This window comes from Phocoena phocoena, chromosome 1, assembly GCF_963924675.1.
Source record: "Phocoena phocoena chromosome 1, mPhoPho1.1, whole genome shotgun sequence".
NCBI classification, from domain to species: domain Eukaryota; kingdom Metazoa; phylum Chordata; class Mammalia; order Artiodactyla; family Phocoenidae; genus Phocoena; species Phocoena phocoena.
Genome location: NC_089219.1, coordinates 64,833,338 through 64,851,776, shown reverse-complemented (window position 1 = coordinate 64,851,776; position 18,439 = coordinate 64,833,338). Strand labels below are relative to the sequence as shown.

At 36.3% G+C, this 18,439-nt stretch overlaps 1 protein-coding gene across 1 annotated transcript in view; it reads right to left on the bottom strand.

Annotated features, from left to right (window-relative positions):
* TNNI3K (TNNI3 interacting kinase) overlaps nucleotides 1-18,439 on the bottom strand; it is a 282,005-nt gene that overhangs the window by 155,842 nt on the left and 107,724 nt on the right. The window contains exons 12-17 of the mRNA XM_065895777.1: nucleotides 16,857-16,943; nucleotides 16,229-16,285; nucleotides 15,197-15,289; nucleotides 15,053-15,110; nucleotides 14,732-14,926; nucleotides 13,892-13,996 (exon numbers count right to left, since the gene is read on the bottom strand). Coding sequence (XP_065751849.1) covers nucleotides 13,892-13,996; nucleotides 14,732-14,926; nucleotides 15,053-15,110; nucleotides 15,197-15,289; nucleotides 16,229-16,285; nucleotides 16,857-16,943 — 595 coding nt within the window. The remainder of the gene's footprint in view (nucleotides 1-13,891; nucleotides 13,997-14,731; nucleotides 14,927-15,052; nucleotides 15,111-15,196; nucleotides 15,290-16,228; nucleotides 16,286-16,856; nucleotides 16,944-18,439) is intronic.

The window sequence follows — 18,439 nt, the reverse complement described above, 5'->3', positions numbered from 1 at the left end:
GATGTTGTATCTGCCAGTTTGCAATTTTTGCGATCTAATGTCTTCATCCCACCAGTTTTCTGATGACGTATAAACACTCTGGGCCTTTTCTTCGCCATTCAATATACGCACTTTCACATTTGGCTGAGAAGTAAATTCTGGTACTGAATATCATTTGCATCAGACCAGAACCAGCAAGAGTAAATAGAGGGTAAGCGCATAGTCTCAAAGACACTCTCTCATCTCCCTTCCTGTCAATGTCTACGGTCCTTTGACTGAACGCTAACATTTGCAGACACCTAACTTGACCTTAGTGTGATACAGATTTCTATTCAGTGACGGCATCGGAGTAAACCTTTCTTCTTCCAATCCAGTTATGTTGATTCTTCTTCTCTAGCTAGAATTGGTTTTGATATTCTCAGTGAGATTATCTGGCAAATGTTTGGTTCTCCTTCGTATGGTTTTAAGAAGAGCAAATAAATACCTTTTGTTCATGATTAGAAAGGTACAATTCATATTACTTTGCCTATCTCTTTTTAAGGATTTCACTTAATATTTACTACTTACATTAGACAATTCATTTGTATTCACATTAGAAGGAAGAACTCATCTGTTTAGAGACAACAATTCAGTGAGTTTTAAGAGACATATACTCCTGTGAAACCACTGTCTCAATCAAGCTACAAAACATTTCTGTCACCTCAACAGAATTCCTCACTCCCCTTGTATATAGTTCATTCCTCTCTCAATTCAGCCCTACGTAACCACTGATCTGCGTTTTTGACACGGGAGATTAGTTTGTATTTTCTAAAATTGTATGTAAATGAAATCTTATGGTAGGTACTCTTTAATGTTGCCTTCTTTCACATGGCATAAATTGAATGTAGACAGAGAACGCTGACCACATTTGAGTCCATATTTGGGATAATTCTGATCAATTAGGAGTAAAAAGTAACTAAGAAGTGAAAAGGATAACTTAGGTATTTGTGTTAAAAAAAAGGGGAAAAATCTTAATATAAGTAGATGGCATATTATATTTGTGCTGTTGAAATTACAAGGAATATTTAAAAAAGGAACACAAATCCTTGCCAGAAAATAACTTCTGGGTCAGTTAAAAATTAAAACTTTTCCATTAAGGCATCCAATAATCACTGTATTTAAGAAGTCGGGTGTCAACATAAAGCAAAATTGTGAAACGATTAATTTAGACATAAAAATATAACAAGTTCAGGAAATGTCACCACTGGTTTTTCAGGTTCACATGAATCTGATTTTAGTTCCCACATACTCTTTTCAGAGGATATTTAAATAATTTGACTGTGACAAGCCAAACTGTTTTGATACCTCATTGAAAGTCAAATGAAAACATTAATCAAATGCAAAAATATTCCAGTCAGGCATAGAAACGCTGCAGGTTAGAAAATAAAATGTTGCCTTTGAGAAGGAAAATCAATCAATTCAGAAAAAGCAGGTATTGGCTCAAATCTACATGGTCAGTAGTGACTAGAAATTACTAGAATTTCGGGATTGTATTTTTCTTAAGAATCATCAGATAGTCTTGGGCTATATCTATATTGCAAAACCAGCTTGTTTGGCTAATTTTTCACCTGTGTAAATTAGAAAATCAGAGCAGTCAAAAAGCTGATTACATTTTCTTTTCTTATAGTCTTCACTGTTTCTTTGGACAAGTTTTAGTGACTAGCATGCAAATAATGATCTGCAGCACAAAACAGCCAGGTAAGTGACCTGTGGGATAGCAGTCTTAATTGAGCCAAAGAATGACTTTCATATTATTAAATGCTACTGGAATTGTTCAATATTAAGTAAAAATTACCTTCTCATTTCTGTTATGAATTCTATAAACTACACCTCCCTTGGTAAGGCAATCTTTCAAATAGCTTAGCTGTTCAGTCAGAGACGCTCCTGGTTTGTGGGACTACATGACTATATATCTCTATGTTTTGGACTATATGAGTATATAGTATGGGGAATAACCTTAGTCTGTCACTTACTAGCTGTATCACCTTGATAATTTGCTTAGTGTTTTTAAGCCTTTTTATACTTTATCTTTTTAAAAAAGCTATCATACAGAGTTATGGGTATTTAATAAGCCAATGCCTGGAAATATTGAGCTCAATGCCTGGCACAAAGAAACATTAATATATGATACTCTCATATTCCTTAAAATGTTATTAATTCATTCATGCATTTGACAAATATTACTTGAACTTTTATTAGGGCCCAGTCACTGTGCTAAGCATTTGGGAATAAAATCCACAGCCCCTGTCCTGAGTGTATAGCAGGGAATATATTCAAATACATGAGCAATTTTAAGAGTGCTATCCTGAGATAAGTAAGAGCATGGTGTGCTGTAGGAACACCTAGGAGCACTTCCTGGAAGAAGGAATAGGAATTAGCCAGGAGAAAAGTGATACCGGAGGAGGGGCGAGAAGGGACACTGAGGGGAAGAAGGGAAGAAGGTATCGTGGGGTGGGCATTTTCATCAGAATGAATAGTGTGTGTTAAGCTCTATATTAAATTTACCTTTTCAGATAGAGAATATAGATGCAATTCAGTGGATAAAGACAAAAAACAAACAAACAAAACACCCCAAAACAAACAGAAAGGCAAAATAAAACAAAAGAAACCCCCCCAAACCTTTTTCTCCCTACTGCTTACAATGCTGGGGAACAGGCTTGGTAAATAAAAGCTCTTTAGCCTCATATTTAGGAAGCAAAAAAATAAAGAAACTTTGTCAAACCCAGAAGAGGTTAATAAAAGTTCAGTGCTAAAATGTCTGCCCTAAAGGCCAACCATATCTCAATAGGAGGAAACTCAGAATATCTTTCTCATTCTTTGTATGAAATGGGAAAAAAGAAATTAAAGAAAGAGAAAGAATTAGATGAAGCATGTAATCAATCCTTTCCTTTACAAATCCCAGCAATTCAGTAGGCCTGCCAGCCGCTAAATCTTTCAGGGACCACAGACAGGAAAAAGCCTATTAAAATGTGCTCCATTCCCAAAGAAAGGGGTCACTCAAGATCCTCAGACCCTTAACTCTGAATAGATTTAATGAAAGCCAACTGCTATTTTAAGAATTTAGAAGGGGATTTCCCTCCCCAAAGAAAAGAAGACAGACATCATCAATGCTCTAACACTGTTTCATCTATGGCACCAGGCATGCTTTTCACTAACTTTCTGTAGGTTGTTAAAGCCATTAAAAGAGGATTTAGTGACTAAGAATACGTTCTTCACATACAAGGCTTAAAATGTAATTGATACAAAGACCATCCCTTTAGGATTAAAGAGTTCTAATCATTCTGTGAGGCTCACATGCTCTTTTCTCCATGCTGGTCAAGGTAATAGCCTTTCAGAAAAGAAGTGTGTTGTCTCCCATACCATTTAATAACCACAACACCTTTCACCCTCAGTGGGAGGAAGATAATCCAGATTACTCTACAAATAGTAGAGATCCAGCGGTTGGATGCAAAATGAACCTTATTCTGAGACTTTCTGGCAACTCAGTTCCATGTGATTAATAAAAATGATATACTGATTTCTCTTGCAGAGTCTTTCTCTAACGTGCTCCATGTACTTTTGCCCTGACACCCCCTATTAACTGCAAGGATATCTCTGTGAAGGTAGACATAGACACCATTATCTCCATTTGCAAATGAGGAACCTGAGGCAGAAAGAAGTCAAGTGACATCACAACAGTGATACATGAGAACAGAAATAGAAATGAGAAAAATGACTGTCTTTTGGGAATCAAGAGGGTGTGAAGGGATGAATTCTTTCTTTTCTTTGACTATTGAAAGAAAAGCAGGGGGCAACCTTCTCCGTGTTAACTTTGAAAACATCCCTGCTCCTTAGAGTGAGAAGGAAAATATCCCAGTTGAGTAGCCTGGTGAGCTAACTGGGCATAGGGAAGGAAAGATGCCTAACTACATAGATGCTCCATACATCCTCTGCAAAACTAGGGCTTCTCCTACTTGACATTTTTTTCCTGGCATGAACTCTGCTATGTGCCTTTGATGATGCTTCCCCTTCCCTGTCATTGTGTTCCCAACAAATGACTGTTGAATGATTGAATGGCAGATGTTTAAATTGTATGCCTAAGTTTTGTGAATGAGCCCTAGGAAGAACAATCACTGAGAAGGATCTTGAATAATCAAATAACCCTGTCGACCCTCAGCTATGTTTTTATCCAAATTCTGTTCTAGATCTGCATCAACCCAATGGGAGTGTCAAACTGAATCCCTGTTGCAAGTTTGAACCATGATGGGATGGAGAGGTCTCAGTGAAGAAAGTAATACAGGATTAGAATTCCCTGGCCCATCTTTATATATATATGAGATCTTCAGTCAAACAATCCAGTTAGCTCTTACATCTTCATGACAAGAAGAAACTAGCCATCTGAGATATTATAAACAAAGTTTGTGATACTACAATCCAAAGGGAGACAGGTCCTTAGAAATATTTAATTCATTAAAGAAACTTGGGCATTCAAGAATATTAAGTAGTGAAAATATTCCTTAAGAAAAATAATGACAATAATATCTAATGCATCTTCTCATTTAAACCCAATAAGGTAAGTATTATTATTGCCATCTTGCAAATTAGGAAACTGGTATTTAAACAAATGGCCCAAGGTAAGCTGTAACACAGCTGGTATTTGAACTCGCATGGTCTGGTTCCGTAGCCTGCAATCTCAGTTGGTTCATCCTGTGGCCTTCGAATAGGGTGGTAGCCCACACCAACACAGATTCCCAGAACTGTTCATGCTGCAAGTCAAAAGAAGACTAACATTGTTGGAAGAGTTGCTTCCTCACAAGGCTGACAAGGAGGATTTTGAGACAGAAAATATTAAGCAAGGCAAGAAAATTTATAATTTTCTGCCTCTCTTTTTCTAGGCCACATTAAAGGTAGAGCTATTGAAATTCAATCAGTGGAAAAATATCTACCTATTAAGATTGTTTCTCATTTATTAGCTATCAATTCTGGTTCTGGGCTCCGAGTCAGGCTGCTTTCTATTATAAACTCCAGGATCTGAGGAACACAACAACATAAATGAATCTCAGCAAGCAAAGATTGAAAATGATGAACTGAGAAATGCACAGATAACCACAAGGTGGCATTAATATCATTACTGAAAGGTTAGCTGCTTAGGAAATTGACATGGTGCCAAGAGGGGCACTCACAGTGCCTCCCAAGAAATGAGAGCAGAGAAGAAACAAGACCGAACAGAGAAAAGCCTTTGTTGACATTTTCAAAAGCTGACTCTATACAGGCCATATCCCCAAAGGATGGAAAATGGCAATGTGAGGAACCAGCAACACTAGAAAATTGCAGGCCAGCAAGTTCACAGCCAGTCATAGGGAAGCACTGGAAAGGTCTTGGCAGGTCAAAAGGTGCATCCCTTCTCCTCCAAGCTCCACCCTGGGGTGACAGAAGGTAACCCTGCCACAGGGAAAGCACTCCTGTCTCTGGCTTTGGGAATTCCCAGGGTATGGCCATGTTGTACTGAAGAAAAGAGGCAGCAGACTGAACCACTTCACCACAAAAAGCATGGGTGTAAGAAAGTCTAAAGTCAGGTTCCAGTGCAGACTAGTAGCATTTTTATGTCAAATCAAAAGTGAATTTTGGTATCACAGAATCCCTGTTTTTGGCCAAACCCTGACTTTCTATGTTCTCTTTATACACAGATACATTTATTTTGTACACACACATAATCTTGTGTATGGTGTCAAATGGCAGAGGGTGGCTAAGAATCCACCTCTAAGATGTGAGATTCAGGGATGTGTCTAACTGGGAGGATTGAGGCAAAGATTCTGATGGAAGTTTCAGCGAAAGATGGCAGGTTTGACTAGGTCTGTGTTAACAGTATGATAGTGTGGGCAGAATGAAGGAGCTTTTCCTCTGATTTAAATATACCTGTTTTAATTTAAAGGGAGTATGTGTCTAAGGGAATTTACTTAATGAGGTGTTAAGTACGAGCACTATTTTTAGAATTGGTGGATGCAGCCAAAATTAAACCAGACATTCTAATGGAGGCAGCTGAGAGAGGAAGAACGTTTTAACTGGGCCTGGGAGGAAACTTTAGGTATTTCCACAGGAGTACAAAGAAAGCACAACTCAGGCCTAAGGGACCTTATAGGATAGAGTAAGGAGGGGGGACTGCTATTTTGGCTCAGGATGAAGAACCAAACTGAAATGTGCTGAGAATGTTTGGGACACATCTGGCCCTCTGGGAACTGTGGGAATCAGGTTAGAGGGCAGGGGTGGATCTACTATCAGAGAAGAGGAGGATGAGCTGGACAGTGAATTTCTATTTAAATAACAGGTAGGCACTTGAGGGTCAGAGGGAACCGTCTGCTTCATCTGGAGGTTCAGGGAGCCGAGGACAGACAGACTGACTTTAATCATGTCAGAAGTAGGAATGGAAAATGTGACTGAATATCAACACTTGAGTGAAGCTTGCAAATAGGATTTTTTAAAAATTAATTAATTTTATTTTTGACTGTGTTGGGTCTTCGCTGCCGCGCACAGGCTTTCTCTACTTGCGGCAAGCGGGGGCTACTCTTCCTTGCGGTATGTGGGTTTCTCTTGTTGCGGAGCACGGGCTCTAGGCACGCAGGCTTCAGTAGTTGTGGCATACGGGCTCAGTAGTTGTGGCTCACGGGCTCTAGAGCACAGGCTCAGTAGTTGTGGTGCATGGGCTTAGTTGCTCCGCGGCATGTGGGATCTTCCCAGACCAGGGCTCGAACGTGTCCCCTGCATTGGCAGGCAGATTCTTAACCACTGCGCCACCAGGGAAGCCTTGCAAATAGGATTCATTTGTAGAATTAAATGTCTGAGGAACCCTTTCAGATGGATATGGTATAATAAGGTTCTATGAGTAGAGTGATTAGAGTCTGTGTTTTAATTTTCACTTTTAAAGAAAAATGTGTATGTGTGTTTTCATTGACCTAGAGCAAATGGAACTGTGAGATGTTTTTGAATTTATATAGCATATTTCATACTATTACATCTTATTACAGTACATGTTTTTTACTCTTGAACCATGTTTAGGTTCAGGGACACATGTCCCCACATTCCCAAAGCTATTCTCATGTTTTTAATGTAACAAAAAAAGTGAATGAGGATTATTTCAAAATTAACTTATATATAATATGCTTTACTGAGTAGCTTTCACCACATCTCCCAATTAGTGGTATTAGTTTATACATTGTGAAAATGTGTTTATAAACTAAAAATATTTAGTATGCAGTTGACATTATGTTTGTGCAAGTAATTCAGGCAAATCTAGATCACCCTTCTACCCAAACCCTAGTACCTGTTGTCACTAGTGCAAACAAGGCGAATGTAACCCAGACTGCTGGCTGCCTACCAAAACTCATTTCCTCTTCTGGGTACACGGCTGGACTACATTTCCCAGTACTCCTTGCAGTCAGGCATGGCTATTTGAGCTCTAGCCAATGAGATGTGACTGAAAGTGACATATGCCACTCTAATGCCTGGCCACAAAGCATTTCACGCACGTCTCACATATTCTTGTCCCATTTATGCTCACTTGAATAGAGATGATCCTCAAGGAGACCCTAGATGCAACATGCTGAAAATGGGTCTTGAACAACTTCATGGGTAAGGGACCACCACAACAACCTGTTAATTCACACAATCAAGACACAAACTTCTATTGTTTTTGAACCATTATACATTTTGAGGTCTGTTATTGAAGCAGATACCTTAGCCAAACAAATCCAAATTTCATCTTGGAAAGCTGTATAGCGTAGTTTTTTTTTCCCTCATTACTCATAGTAGTAATGAAATTGACACAGATTGAAACTGATTACTTAAAATTTTGAAAATCTGAAGTCATTTTACAATTTTGGAATATAGACATTTCATAATTAGGCACCCCTTAAGCCCTCAGGCCCTAAGCCCCAAGGCATCCCTTGTACATAATTAATTAGCTTCTCTATGAATCCCAAATGGTAACAGCTAGGTCTCATCCTTGGGAGAATTGAGAAAAATATCTCTCAAATCATTTTCCATAGGGCTTAATTTCTTCAGAACTGCAGATGAGAAAGAATGGAAGCATTACAAAAACGTGAAAATGTGCATGCTTATATGTGCATTGATGTATAATCTTCACATATACATTTATGTGAGTCTTTCTCTATATATGTATGTATTGATTTACTATACATAGGTCTATATTCTTCCAGGGTTTTATAGCCTTGAATACTCGTATGAACTGTGTGCACTTCAGTTGTCTAATATTGAAACTTTTACTTCTGTTTGGCTGCTTATGAAGATTCTACACTCCTGGGAACTTTTCTAATATTAAGTATGAATTATAAATTAGGTGCTCAAGAACGCTTTAGTATACATAGCACAACTCCCATGAAAACTGCTGGATCTTGGAACCTACTCTGTGCCATAGGTATCATGAGCATGTGGATCTGTCTTTTGCATTAGTTATTGAATGAATGAATAAATGATTATATTGTATTTAGGGCAATGATTCACAAAACATTTGGAATTACATTGTGACTTGATTTCCCAATATTCCCACTCCACCCTGGAAGAAGAGAAGGATGAGATTGTATAACAAATGGTTAAGAGGAGTAATTGGTATTAGACTAGAAGGTAGTTCTCAGTGCTGCCTGTATATTGGAATCACCTGTACTGCTCTCTAAAAATATGACACCTGGACCCCAACTCTGAGATTCTGATTTAAGTAGCATCAGGGTTTTCTTAAAGTTTTCCTAGAGATTCTAATGTGTAGCCAAATGTGAGAACCACTCCAACTAGAACAATGTTTTCTCTTCTTGTTTGGTAATCTTGTATAAAATATAGATTCTCAGGTCCAATTTAGGACATTCTCAATCTGTGCCTTTTAGGAAGGAGTTTTTGATTTTCTTTTTTAAATGAGGGCCCCCAGGTGATTCTTATAACTGGGAAATAATACTTAGGCTCTAAGCTCTGCTGGAGAGGGGCTACGGGTCTGTCATCCTCAGCTGTGCCCCAGGCATAGCATAGACTCTGGCTCATATCAACCATTCAAATATTTTATATTAATTAATTAATTCACTTAATTTTAAAGTGGAAATAAGTGAAAAAAATTGACAAAGTTAAAAATGCCACTTGTGACTGGTTTTATACTAGAGATTTACAAAAGTAGAGTTGTGAAGAATTTCATGAGTTTCAAGGGTTCTCTTTTAAGACTTACTATAAATATTGCAATGTAATCAATTAATTGGCCTGCATGCAAGTACTCAGAATTCTTTGCAAGATGGTATTTGCCAGTGAATGTTAAATTCCTTCTGTATAATCACTTATTAGAAAAGTCACAAGCGAAAGGAATAGCTGAGAGTGAACTCTATAATCTATGTGAATCAAGGAATACAATTGTACCTAATAGTTAGGTAACAGAAAAACAATTAATAATTTGTTAATTTGTACTTGATTGCTGTTTTTTAAAAAAAATGCAGGGTTTTTATATTTTGTATTCAACTGAAAGGCAAACACATACATCAACTTAAAAGAATTATTAAAAATTTTAATCAATTTTTTCTTTAATACCTTCTGAAATCTTCACTAACTTAGTTAAATCCACCTTCAAAATTAAAATTCTTTTAGCCTTTACTAGCATTGTCATTTAAAATTATCTGTCATTTGTCATCAGCAAGTTGGCTGTTTTTAAATTATCACTAATTATTTTCCTTTATAGTCACTCGAATAAGCTGACACTCAAAAACAGCCCTCAGATCTAGACCTAGCCTAGACCCCCAATTAATTAGTTGTGTTATATAAAAATAAATATCTGTATGGATGAGAATACTGTGGAGTGTTTTTCCATCCACATTCTTGACCTATAAAGGAACAAGTGAGGGATTAATCACAATAACAACTGGCATTTCTATAGTGCTTCACACTATACAGGATGCTTTCGTATATGTCTCTCTTGGGAGTGCCATGGCCACTCTGTTGGAAACATCACTGTTTCATTGATTACAGTGTTGTTATATTATTTACTTAAATACAGAAAAGACCATTTATTTGATGTTTGCAGTGATGTTTGGTTTCAACATCAAAAAATTTGGAAAATGGACTTTACCAAGAAAACAAAGATAGCTGCTAGTATTAAGTAAAAAACATTAAAATGTTTAGCTGTAAACCATGTTTTGTAAGCTCCAATGCCACAAAATGAGCATATAAATTAGACCAGGTATAAACTGGTAAGTTGGTAGGTGGTGGGGTCTATGAAAAATTGAGAAGTACCTTCCTGCCTAAAGCTACACATTTAAAAATATTTAAACATTATGGGCCAAAGAAGACATATCCATATGCCTCATATGCAACTTCTGCTCCATACTAGCAGAACATGGGGTATAGAAGAAGAAATAAAGCAGAAACACAGAAGCACAAGGAGATGGTATGAGAAATGGTTTGGGTCACAGGAATTGCGCCTATAGGACCGAAGTACAAAGAGCAAGGTTGATCAATGAGGCCGATGCTCATCCAATATCACCCAGCCTCCTCCTATCTCTCTGTACTGACTTTGTTTTGCTGTTGTGGTTGTGTCAGCACAATATAGCTGTAAGCATGTGACTATGGGCTTAATATCTTTAGTCAGTTTCCTTACAGTAAAATGGACATAATAATAACTGTATTATAGGATTGCTGTGAAATTAAATGAGAGCATACATAACAAGGGCTTAGCAGAGGTCTTTCACATTGTAAGCACTGAATAAATTCTCACCATCATCATTGGAAAGAACCACTTCCTTAAGCATTCCTTGATTTATATGGTAAGAAACTTATAAGGGAAAAGGCAAAGTGTTTTCCTTTCACTCAAATAAATTAACAACCACAAAACCAAAGATAGAAGTGTCCCCTCTCTGTGGGCTGATCTGTAAGCTCAATTTCTTTCTTTTAGAACTATAAAAGGTATTGGGCAAGTTCGTCAGACTCTATCTACAAGGACTCATACTTGTACCAACTAGGCCATTGCTTTCTGAAATGACATTCATCGAAATGCCTCAAGAATTTGGTTCAGTTAAAAATGCATTGACTGAACACCTCTGTGTAAGACACTATGTTTAGTTTTGGAAATCTGAGATGAAGAGCGCAGGATTGCTGTTCCTGAGGCCCTGACCTGCCCAGAAAAGTTGGGGAGAGAAACATGGAAACAGGTCGTTTCAATAAAAATGTAATGCCTGAGTTCCTCACTCTATGACATACATCTTTTCCTCTACATCTTTCTATGGGAGGGACTTTGAAAGCATTGTGCAAATACAAGGATTAGTATGCTATGAAAAGACTGAGGAAAGATACATGCCTATCCTTCAAAGTCTAGTTTTAGCTCTACATCCTCCAGGAAGCTTTCCATTCTACTTTGATCTTTAATTTACTCAAAATTCTTTGAAAATTGCTGATTAATCATTTTGGCCCTTAATCATTTTCCACCTTAAATGGCAATTAATTTGCTTCCTGGGCATATGTTTTATGTCCCTAACCAGACTGTAGTAATAAACCCTGAGGAGAAGGACTTAGACTCTTTTGGGCAGTACACATGCTACATTTGCATTAAACTGAAAAACTGAATGTTTTATTGCTACCAGATTAAAGAGCAGTAGAAAATAGTCCACAAATAATAAATGCAAGAATTTGGTACTCTATTATATTGAAGGCACCCATGAAATAGTGTTTCATAAGACTTGAAGACTTTTTGGCACAATTTAAGTATTTAGGTTAGATTAGAGACAGAAAAAATGGTAAATACAAACTTATATCTGTTATATAATACATGTTCTCTTTTCACTTTTAATCAACAACATTTATATTTTTGGTCCTGCTTTATAACCTGGTGGCAACAACTTACACTTACTCACAGGGCAACAAAACACACTTTCAGTTGCCCCACAAGTGAAGCGTTGCAGCAAGAGAAAACTCAGTGAGCACATTTGTTTCAATGACACATGCAAAGATGGTTGGGAAAATGAAACAATACTCTTAAAACTCACAAATCACCAGTTGAAATTATGCTAATTTATCACCTAAATCTGTTTCCTGAACATTGTTACTGAAACTCAAAGAAAAAATATGTTTATTAACATAAATATTTTTAAAAGAGAGGTAAAGAAAATAACAGGGAAGAAATAACTTTTTTTTGAAAACTAGTAAACAACTATAAATAGATTGAGTCCTATATATGTTTACTTCCAATATCTAAGATTCAACCACTCTTCATATCTAATTTATTTTATCTCTCCTATCTGTCTCTTCCTTTCATTTCCTCTGCCATTAGTGAACTTCTGCTTTTCATTACTTATCTAGATCACTGCAACAACTGCTTCACTACTTTCCCTTCAAGTTGATCTATTATAAAGACGCTGAATTAATCTTTCCATACTACAGTCCCAAATTTGTGACTCCTTGCTCTAACATCCTCAGTGCCTCCTTCTTGCTTACAGAACAAGGTCTAAACTACCTTACTCTAGCATTCACTAATTTCTGTGCTCTTGTTTCAGTTTATTTTTCTTTCCCAAGAGTCCTCTTCACACATTAAATACACTACCTACATTTATACGTTTCATCTACTGAAGTGAAACTATTCAGTGCTCCTATACATGCCTTTAACTTTCTAATCTCTTTTCTTTTTTTCATGTCTTCCCTAAGCCTAGGATATTCTTCCAAATTCTAACCATCCTTTATGGTCAAGCCCGAAGGTCACCTATTCCATAAAGTTGTTCTAAATTTCTCAGAAGTAATTAATATTCTGCTTTCTGAAATTTTATAGAAAATATTTCACTATTTCCTTAAGAGAACTTGTTATTTTTATACCTAGAGCATATTTAGGTATTTTTCTCCTCTACTAGAGTAGGAAAGCTCCTTGAGAATGGAGTCTATGGAAGTTTTACTTGGCTCTACTGTGCCAAGTATAAAGGCTTTGAACATAGCAGATACCGAAATAGCTACTGAACAAATAACTGGAGTAATTAATGAATATTGAGCAGTTTTAGAACTGTGGGCTTTGTATAAAGGATCATATATGGGATCTACTTGACTTACTGGCAACCATGAAATGAAAGTTATTGATTTTGAATAATCCGGCTTGTTTCATAAACTAGTGGTTTATCAGATTGGTGGTTTTCCAGATATTCTCATTAGCACCTTTGAGATTCCAGAGAGATGGCTCAAGGATCTCCCTCTTTGGCAGTGGGAAATGGTAAATGAACAGAATTTTGCACCATATACTCTGCCTTCTACTAAAGCTGCTCCTTTTGTGTATCAGCCTTTTTCTAAGACTTCTCTTAGAGAAAGTGTTCACTATTTAAAAAAAAAAGAAAACCTTGGGGTTCCACCACCAAAACATTCTAGTTCTATATTCGTTTCAAGTCTCCATTCCACATGAAAACATCTTCACATGATAACTAGGTAAATGAGCTGCTGTGTTTTGGCTGAGTTTATAATTATAAGAAAAAAATAACAAAATGTTAGCACAAAAGTAGCATTTCAGATAATTTTATAACAGGTCCTACTATAATACCTGACTTTGTATGAGACACGACATTCTATAATGGTCATTGATCTCAATCCTTGATCTGACTTTACTGGCCTGAGAACTAGCTAGCTGGTGAATCTTACAGATGTCATAGTCTTTCTGCATATTTTTCACAGATTTGAAAGGCCCCTGAGAGGCAATTATACAGCTTTCTATTTCTGTAAAAGACAATGACAAACCTTTCTATCCCTGAGGCTTATGGTAGCCTGTCCCCTTACCCACAGAGTAGAAAACTGTGTTCTGCAATAAATCTAAAATGTATCTTCACTGAAATCTGTCTTACACTCCTAGTAAGTTACACAATTCCAAGTTCATTATTTAGAGGGAAAAAAATACCTGTTTAAGTCACGGTGTATAATTGGCTGTGTCAAGTTGTGAAGGTACTCCATACCTTTGGCAACATCTACTGCAATAATTAATTTAGACTGCAAGTCAAGAATCCTAGAATTTAAAAATAGATTTAATGAGGATGAAATGGTCAAAGCCAATACCATACCTTTCTAAAAGGAATCAGTAGTGTGTGTGATTTGTTATTCTGTATAATTTCAGCCGTTTTTGCTTGATTGAACATTAAGCTAAAAATTCAACAAATTTGGAAAAATAGCTTTTCTACATCTGATAATGCTTAATTATAGATCAATTCAGATACCAACCCCTCTTATTTAAACAGTCAACTTGATTTTATAATCTTTGTAATTTTATATTTAATTTCTTTGTAATAACATAAAAATGGAATCTAATCACTGAGTAAAAACCATATTCTAATTATCATATGCATAGATCTAGGAAGTGAATTCAAATTAGACTTGTGCAAGACTATTCTTTCTTAAAACTTTAAAAAATAAATACTGTGACCCCTGGTAATTATTTTATTCTGATCTTAGACATATCTGCTTTACTGGTATGTCAAGTTTAGCCTAATTATTATAAGCTTCAGTTACCAATTTAAATTCCTTGAATTTGTTATCTTAAACTGAATTCCTGTTAAGAAAGCACAGAAATCTTTCTAGTCATTAAAACACAATTATTGGACATAAATTATTAGCCATCTTTAAAATGTCACATTTCCTAGCACTCAGAGATATCAGAAGGTAAAACCTCACCTAAGCAGAAAGCATATGAGGTGTTGCAACTGTAATTCCAATGACATGTAAAATGATAAGTCAGAGACCATACCTCTTCTGTTCATGAAGCAGGGAGAATAGAGAACCCCCTGATATGTACTGAGTGACGATGGCAAACTGGCTGGGATCATTCAAGCAAGCACCCACAAACTGAATGACACAGGGATGATTGAGCCGGCAGAGAATGGACACCTCTCGGCAAAACATATCCACATCTGACTTGGAGCAGTAGGTGTTGGCTCGATAACTGGAAATGACAGCAACAGGAAGTCTTCAGTCAACAGATGAATCAAAACAAGGGGCTAGCCATGCATATACTTCTCAGAGTTTACTGCTCTACTTGGATGCTAAATTTTCTCATTTGCTTGCTTACCGCTTTATAGCCACTATTTTATTTCTGCATCGTCCTTTATACACTTTCCCAAAAGAACCTAAAATTGTTTAAGAGAAACAAGTAAACACATATTATTAAACTGAGCTCATTAAACTAAAACAGACTAGTATTTTCTTAGGTTACCTGAGCCGATAATCTCATGGAACTCAATTTCTGAGAGCTGAAGATGGAAATGTGAAGGCAATCCAGCCCTTAGAAGGAGAACATCTGCCTTCTCTGCAAACAGGAATTATTATTTTATTTTTTAAGATAAAAAGCACACATGTGGATGCTTACACACACATGCACATGTATACTTAACCAAAAACATCATACCCTAGTAACATTTAATTTTCCGACTGTAATTGACTACTTGGAGATACTAAAACCTTATTACAAATGATCCCTATTCCCCTACATTAAAAGCCCGTTAGTTCTCTGTCTCTGTTACCCGACCTTTGTTATCGGAGCTAAGGGTTTATTCCTGATTTGGTCAACAACTAGCTTGTCTGTATGATGTGGCAACTCTGGGGTACAGTCCATATCACATCATGATATAAAGAGTCTTATCTGGTCAATCCCAGCAACCTGTCACAAAAAGCTTAGTCAAATATCCATAAACTAAACCTTCAAGAGATGCCAATTAGGAAATAAGCATATGAATTATTCAGAGGAAACATTCAAAACCAAAAATAACTTTTTAAAACTTCAAATTCTAAATAAATATAAATTTACAGTTGAATATTTTTTACTTTCCTGATTCAATGGTATTAATTTCTGTGTATAGCATACATTCAGAAAAGTTCCCAAAGTATTACTTATTTGGGATCTTTTGAAAAATAATTTATTTTTCAATTTTTTTCCCTATGACAAACCTTTTCCCAATTCTCCTTAAAGATATTTATATTTCATTAAAAATACAAATGTCTATGTGAATTTGATCTTCTTTTAATATTCATATGGAATTTTCACCATTATACCTTCATGAACTAAGAGGACATATGCAAAATAACACAGCAGATGAGGTTAATTATGGAAAGAACGGTCTGTTAATAATATTATTTATGCTTGCAAAATAGTCATTTGTAATATATAAAAAAAAATAAAAAGTTATCATATTTGAGGCAATAGTTATTGTTAGTAATAAAATATAACAACTGTCCCATATTAAAATACCTTTTGTCATGCTTTTAATCTTCCCCAAAGGGGATGGAACAGACACATAGGAGCCATCTAGAAATCAAATTATAGAGTTAAAGGTAGCAAATTTTTTTTTCCGTAAAAGCTAAACACTATGAAAAGCAGCACGTGACAAAAGAAATTTGCTAAGAACACCAAGTGAGACTATAACTTAAGTCTAAGTTTTTCTCTAGATACTGAAACTGTACAGCAAATGTTTATTTAGAGGGTACATAAAATGATTAAAAATAAAAATCCAAGGTCTAGCAGACTCCAGTGGATTTAATTTGTGTCTGCATATGAGTATTCTGTTCTGTCTTAATAGATTACTAAAATGGAAAATGACTGCTCTCAGCTTACCCAGGCCTTCCCAGTCATGCACCAGTCTCATAAACATCCAGTCCAGGGAATGTAAAACTTGGAGGAACTGCAGACTGGTGAGTCAGAAAGTAGCCTAAGTGGGGGCTTCTTTATTTTCAGCCTCACCCAGACGTAAATCTTCTTAAAATAAAGCTGATCTGACATGCCTTCATCCCTAACCCCAGAATGTTGGTAATAGAAACACAGGTTTACCTTTAGGCACAATATTGCACTAACAATGAAAATTTAATAAGAAAGGGGGTACCTCCTCCAGGCTGAGAATATTCATTACAGGGCAATTCATCCTGAGGTCTCTTATAATGTTTCAGGAGTGTGACAATTGCATCATGTCCTTTATGAAAAGACAAAGAAAGACAAGAAGGACAAAGGGTCTTAATTCTTGTTTGATTTATTCAGCTCACCACCTAATCGAAAAATAACCAAGGTAGCTTGAAACAAGATTAATCTTAAGAGGTAATACATTGCAATAGGAATTTAGTGCTTTCATTCATTCATTCAAACTCTACTATCATTTTGTAATGTATAACAGTATCGAATCACTAAGTTGTACACCTGAAACTAATATAATATTGTAAGTCAAGTACACTTCAATTAACAAAAAAAAGACTGATATATGTGATGTGCTATTTTAGGCACTATGTTGGGTATGGGGGATGCAATGAACAAGGCAACTATGGTCCTACCCTCAGGAAGTTTAGTGTAATTGAACAAATAATAAAAATGATGAGAATTTCTAAATGAGTACATACCAAGTGCTATGGGAGTATATAATAAGAGCACGGTTAAAAGGGTGAAAAGCACATTTGGTAACCAGGAAGGAGAGATGTATTTGCTGTGATTGAGCATTACATTTGGCTGGCAACTGCAGTATAACAGGGCATTAAGGTAATCTGCATAGGTTTTTGTGGCAGGAGACAGCTGGCTGCCTACCAATATTTGTAGTTCCCATTCACAGAGTGATTTTGTCACTGGGAATGGCTGCCCACCCAGGGACAACAACTCCGTATCCCCCTTGCAGCCAATTGTGGCCTTGCGACAAATTCCCATCAAGTAAATATGAGCAAAAGTGAAATCACTTCCAGGCCTGGACTGTAAGAAGTAAGTGAGTCTTCTCTCCTCTCCCTATCTGCTGGCTGGATGCAGAGGGCTCTGAGGCCATACGGGAGGGGAGAAAGCCATCCACTGACCAGAAATGCCCACCCTGGACTGTTACATGACTGAGAAATAAATTTTTATTACATAACACCATCAAAATTGGGGAGTTTGTTAATTGTACTAGGGACTTATAATTGTGAAAATGCTAAATAAAATATAAAAATAAAAATGCTCCTCTGAGTAGAAACAATTTTCAATAGAACTACACTTTGATACTATCTTATGCTTTAACTGTGAAAATAATCTACTGTAGCTAATTTATACAAGAAGAAAACAAAATCAACCTCAAAGACCCTGCCAAGAAACTTGTGAAATGCAACAGAACTCACTGTAAAAAGGGCAAAATTTAGAAACTGAAAAAGTATAAGTGCTTATCCACTATGAAGGGTTCAGAGTTAACACTGGTTTGAATACACCTAGCTAATGTATAGAGTATATGCTGTGAGTTGTGCCTGCTTATTAAATCCTCCCTTCAGAAAAGAATTAAAATTAATAGAGCATGCAGGATCATGAGATGAAATGATTAAGATGTTTATCAGCACTAAAAGCTTTTTCAAATGTAACATTCCAAGTCCAGATTCCTCAAGAAAAAAAAAAAAAAAGAATTGTGACTATGATTGTTAAAACTTGTAGCAAAACTTAAATCTACGGAGTTAACAGCTAGTGTCCGTT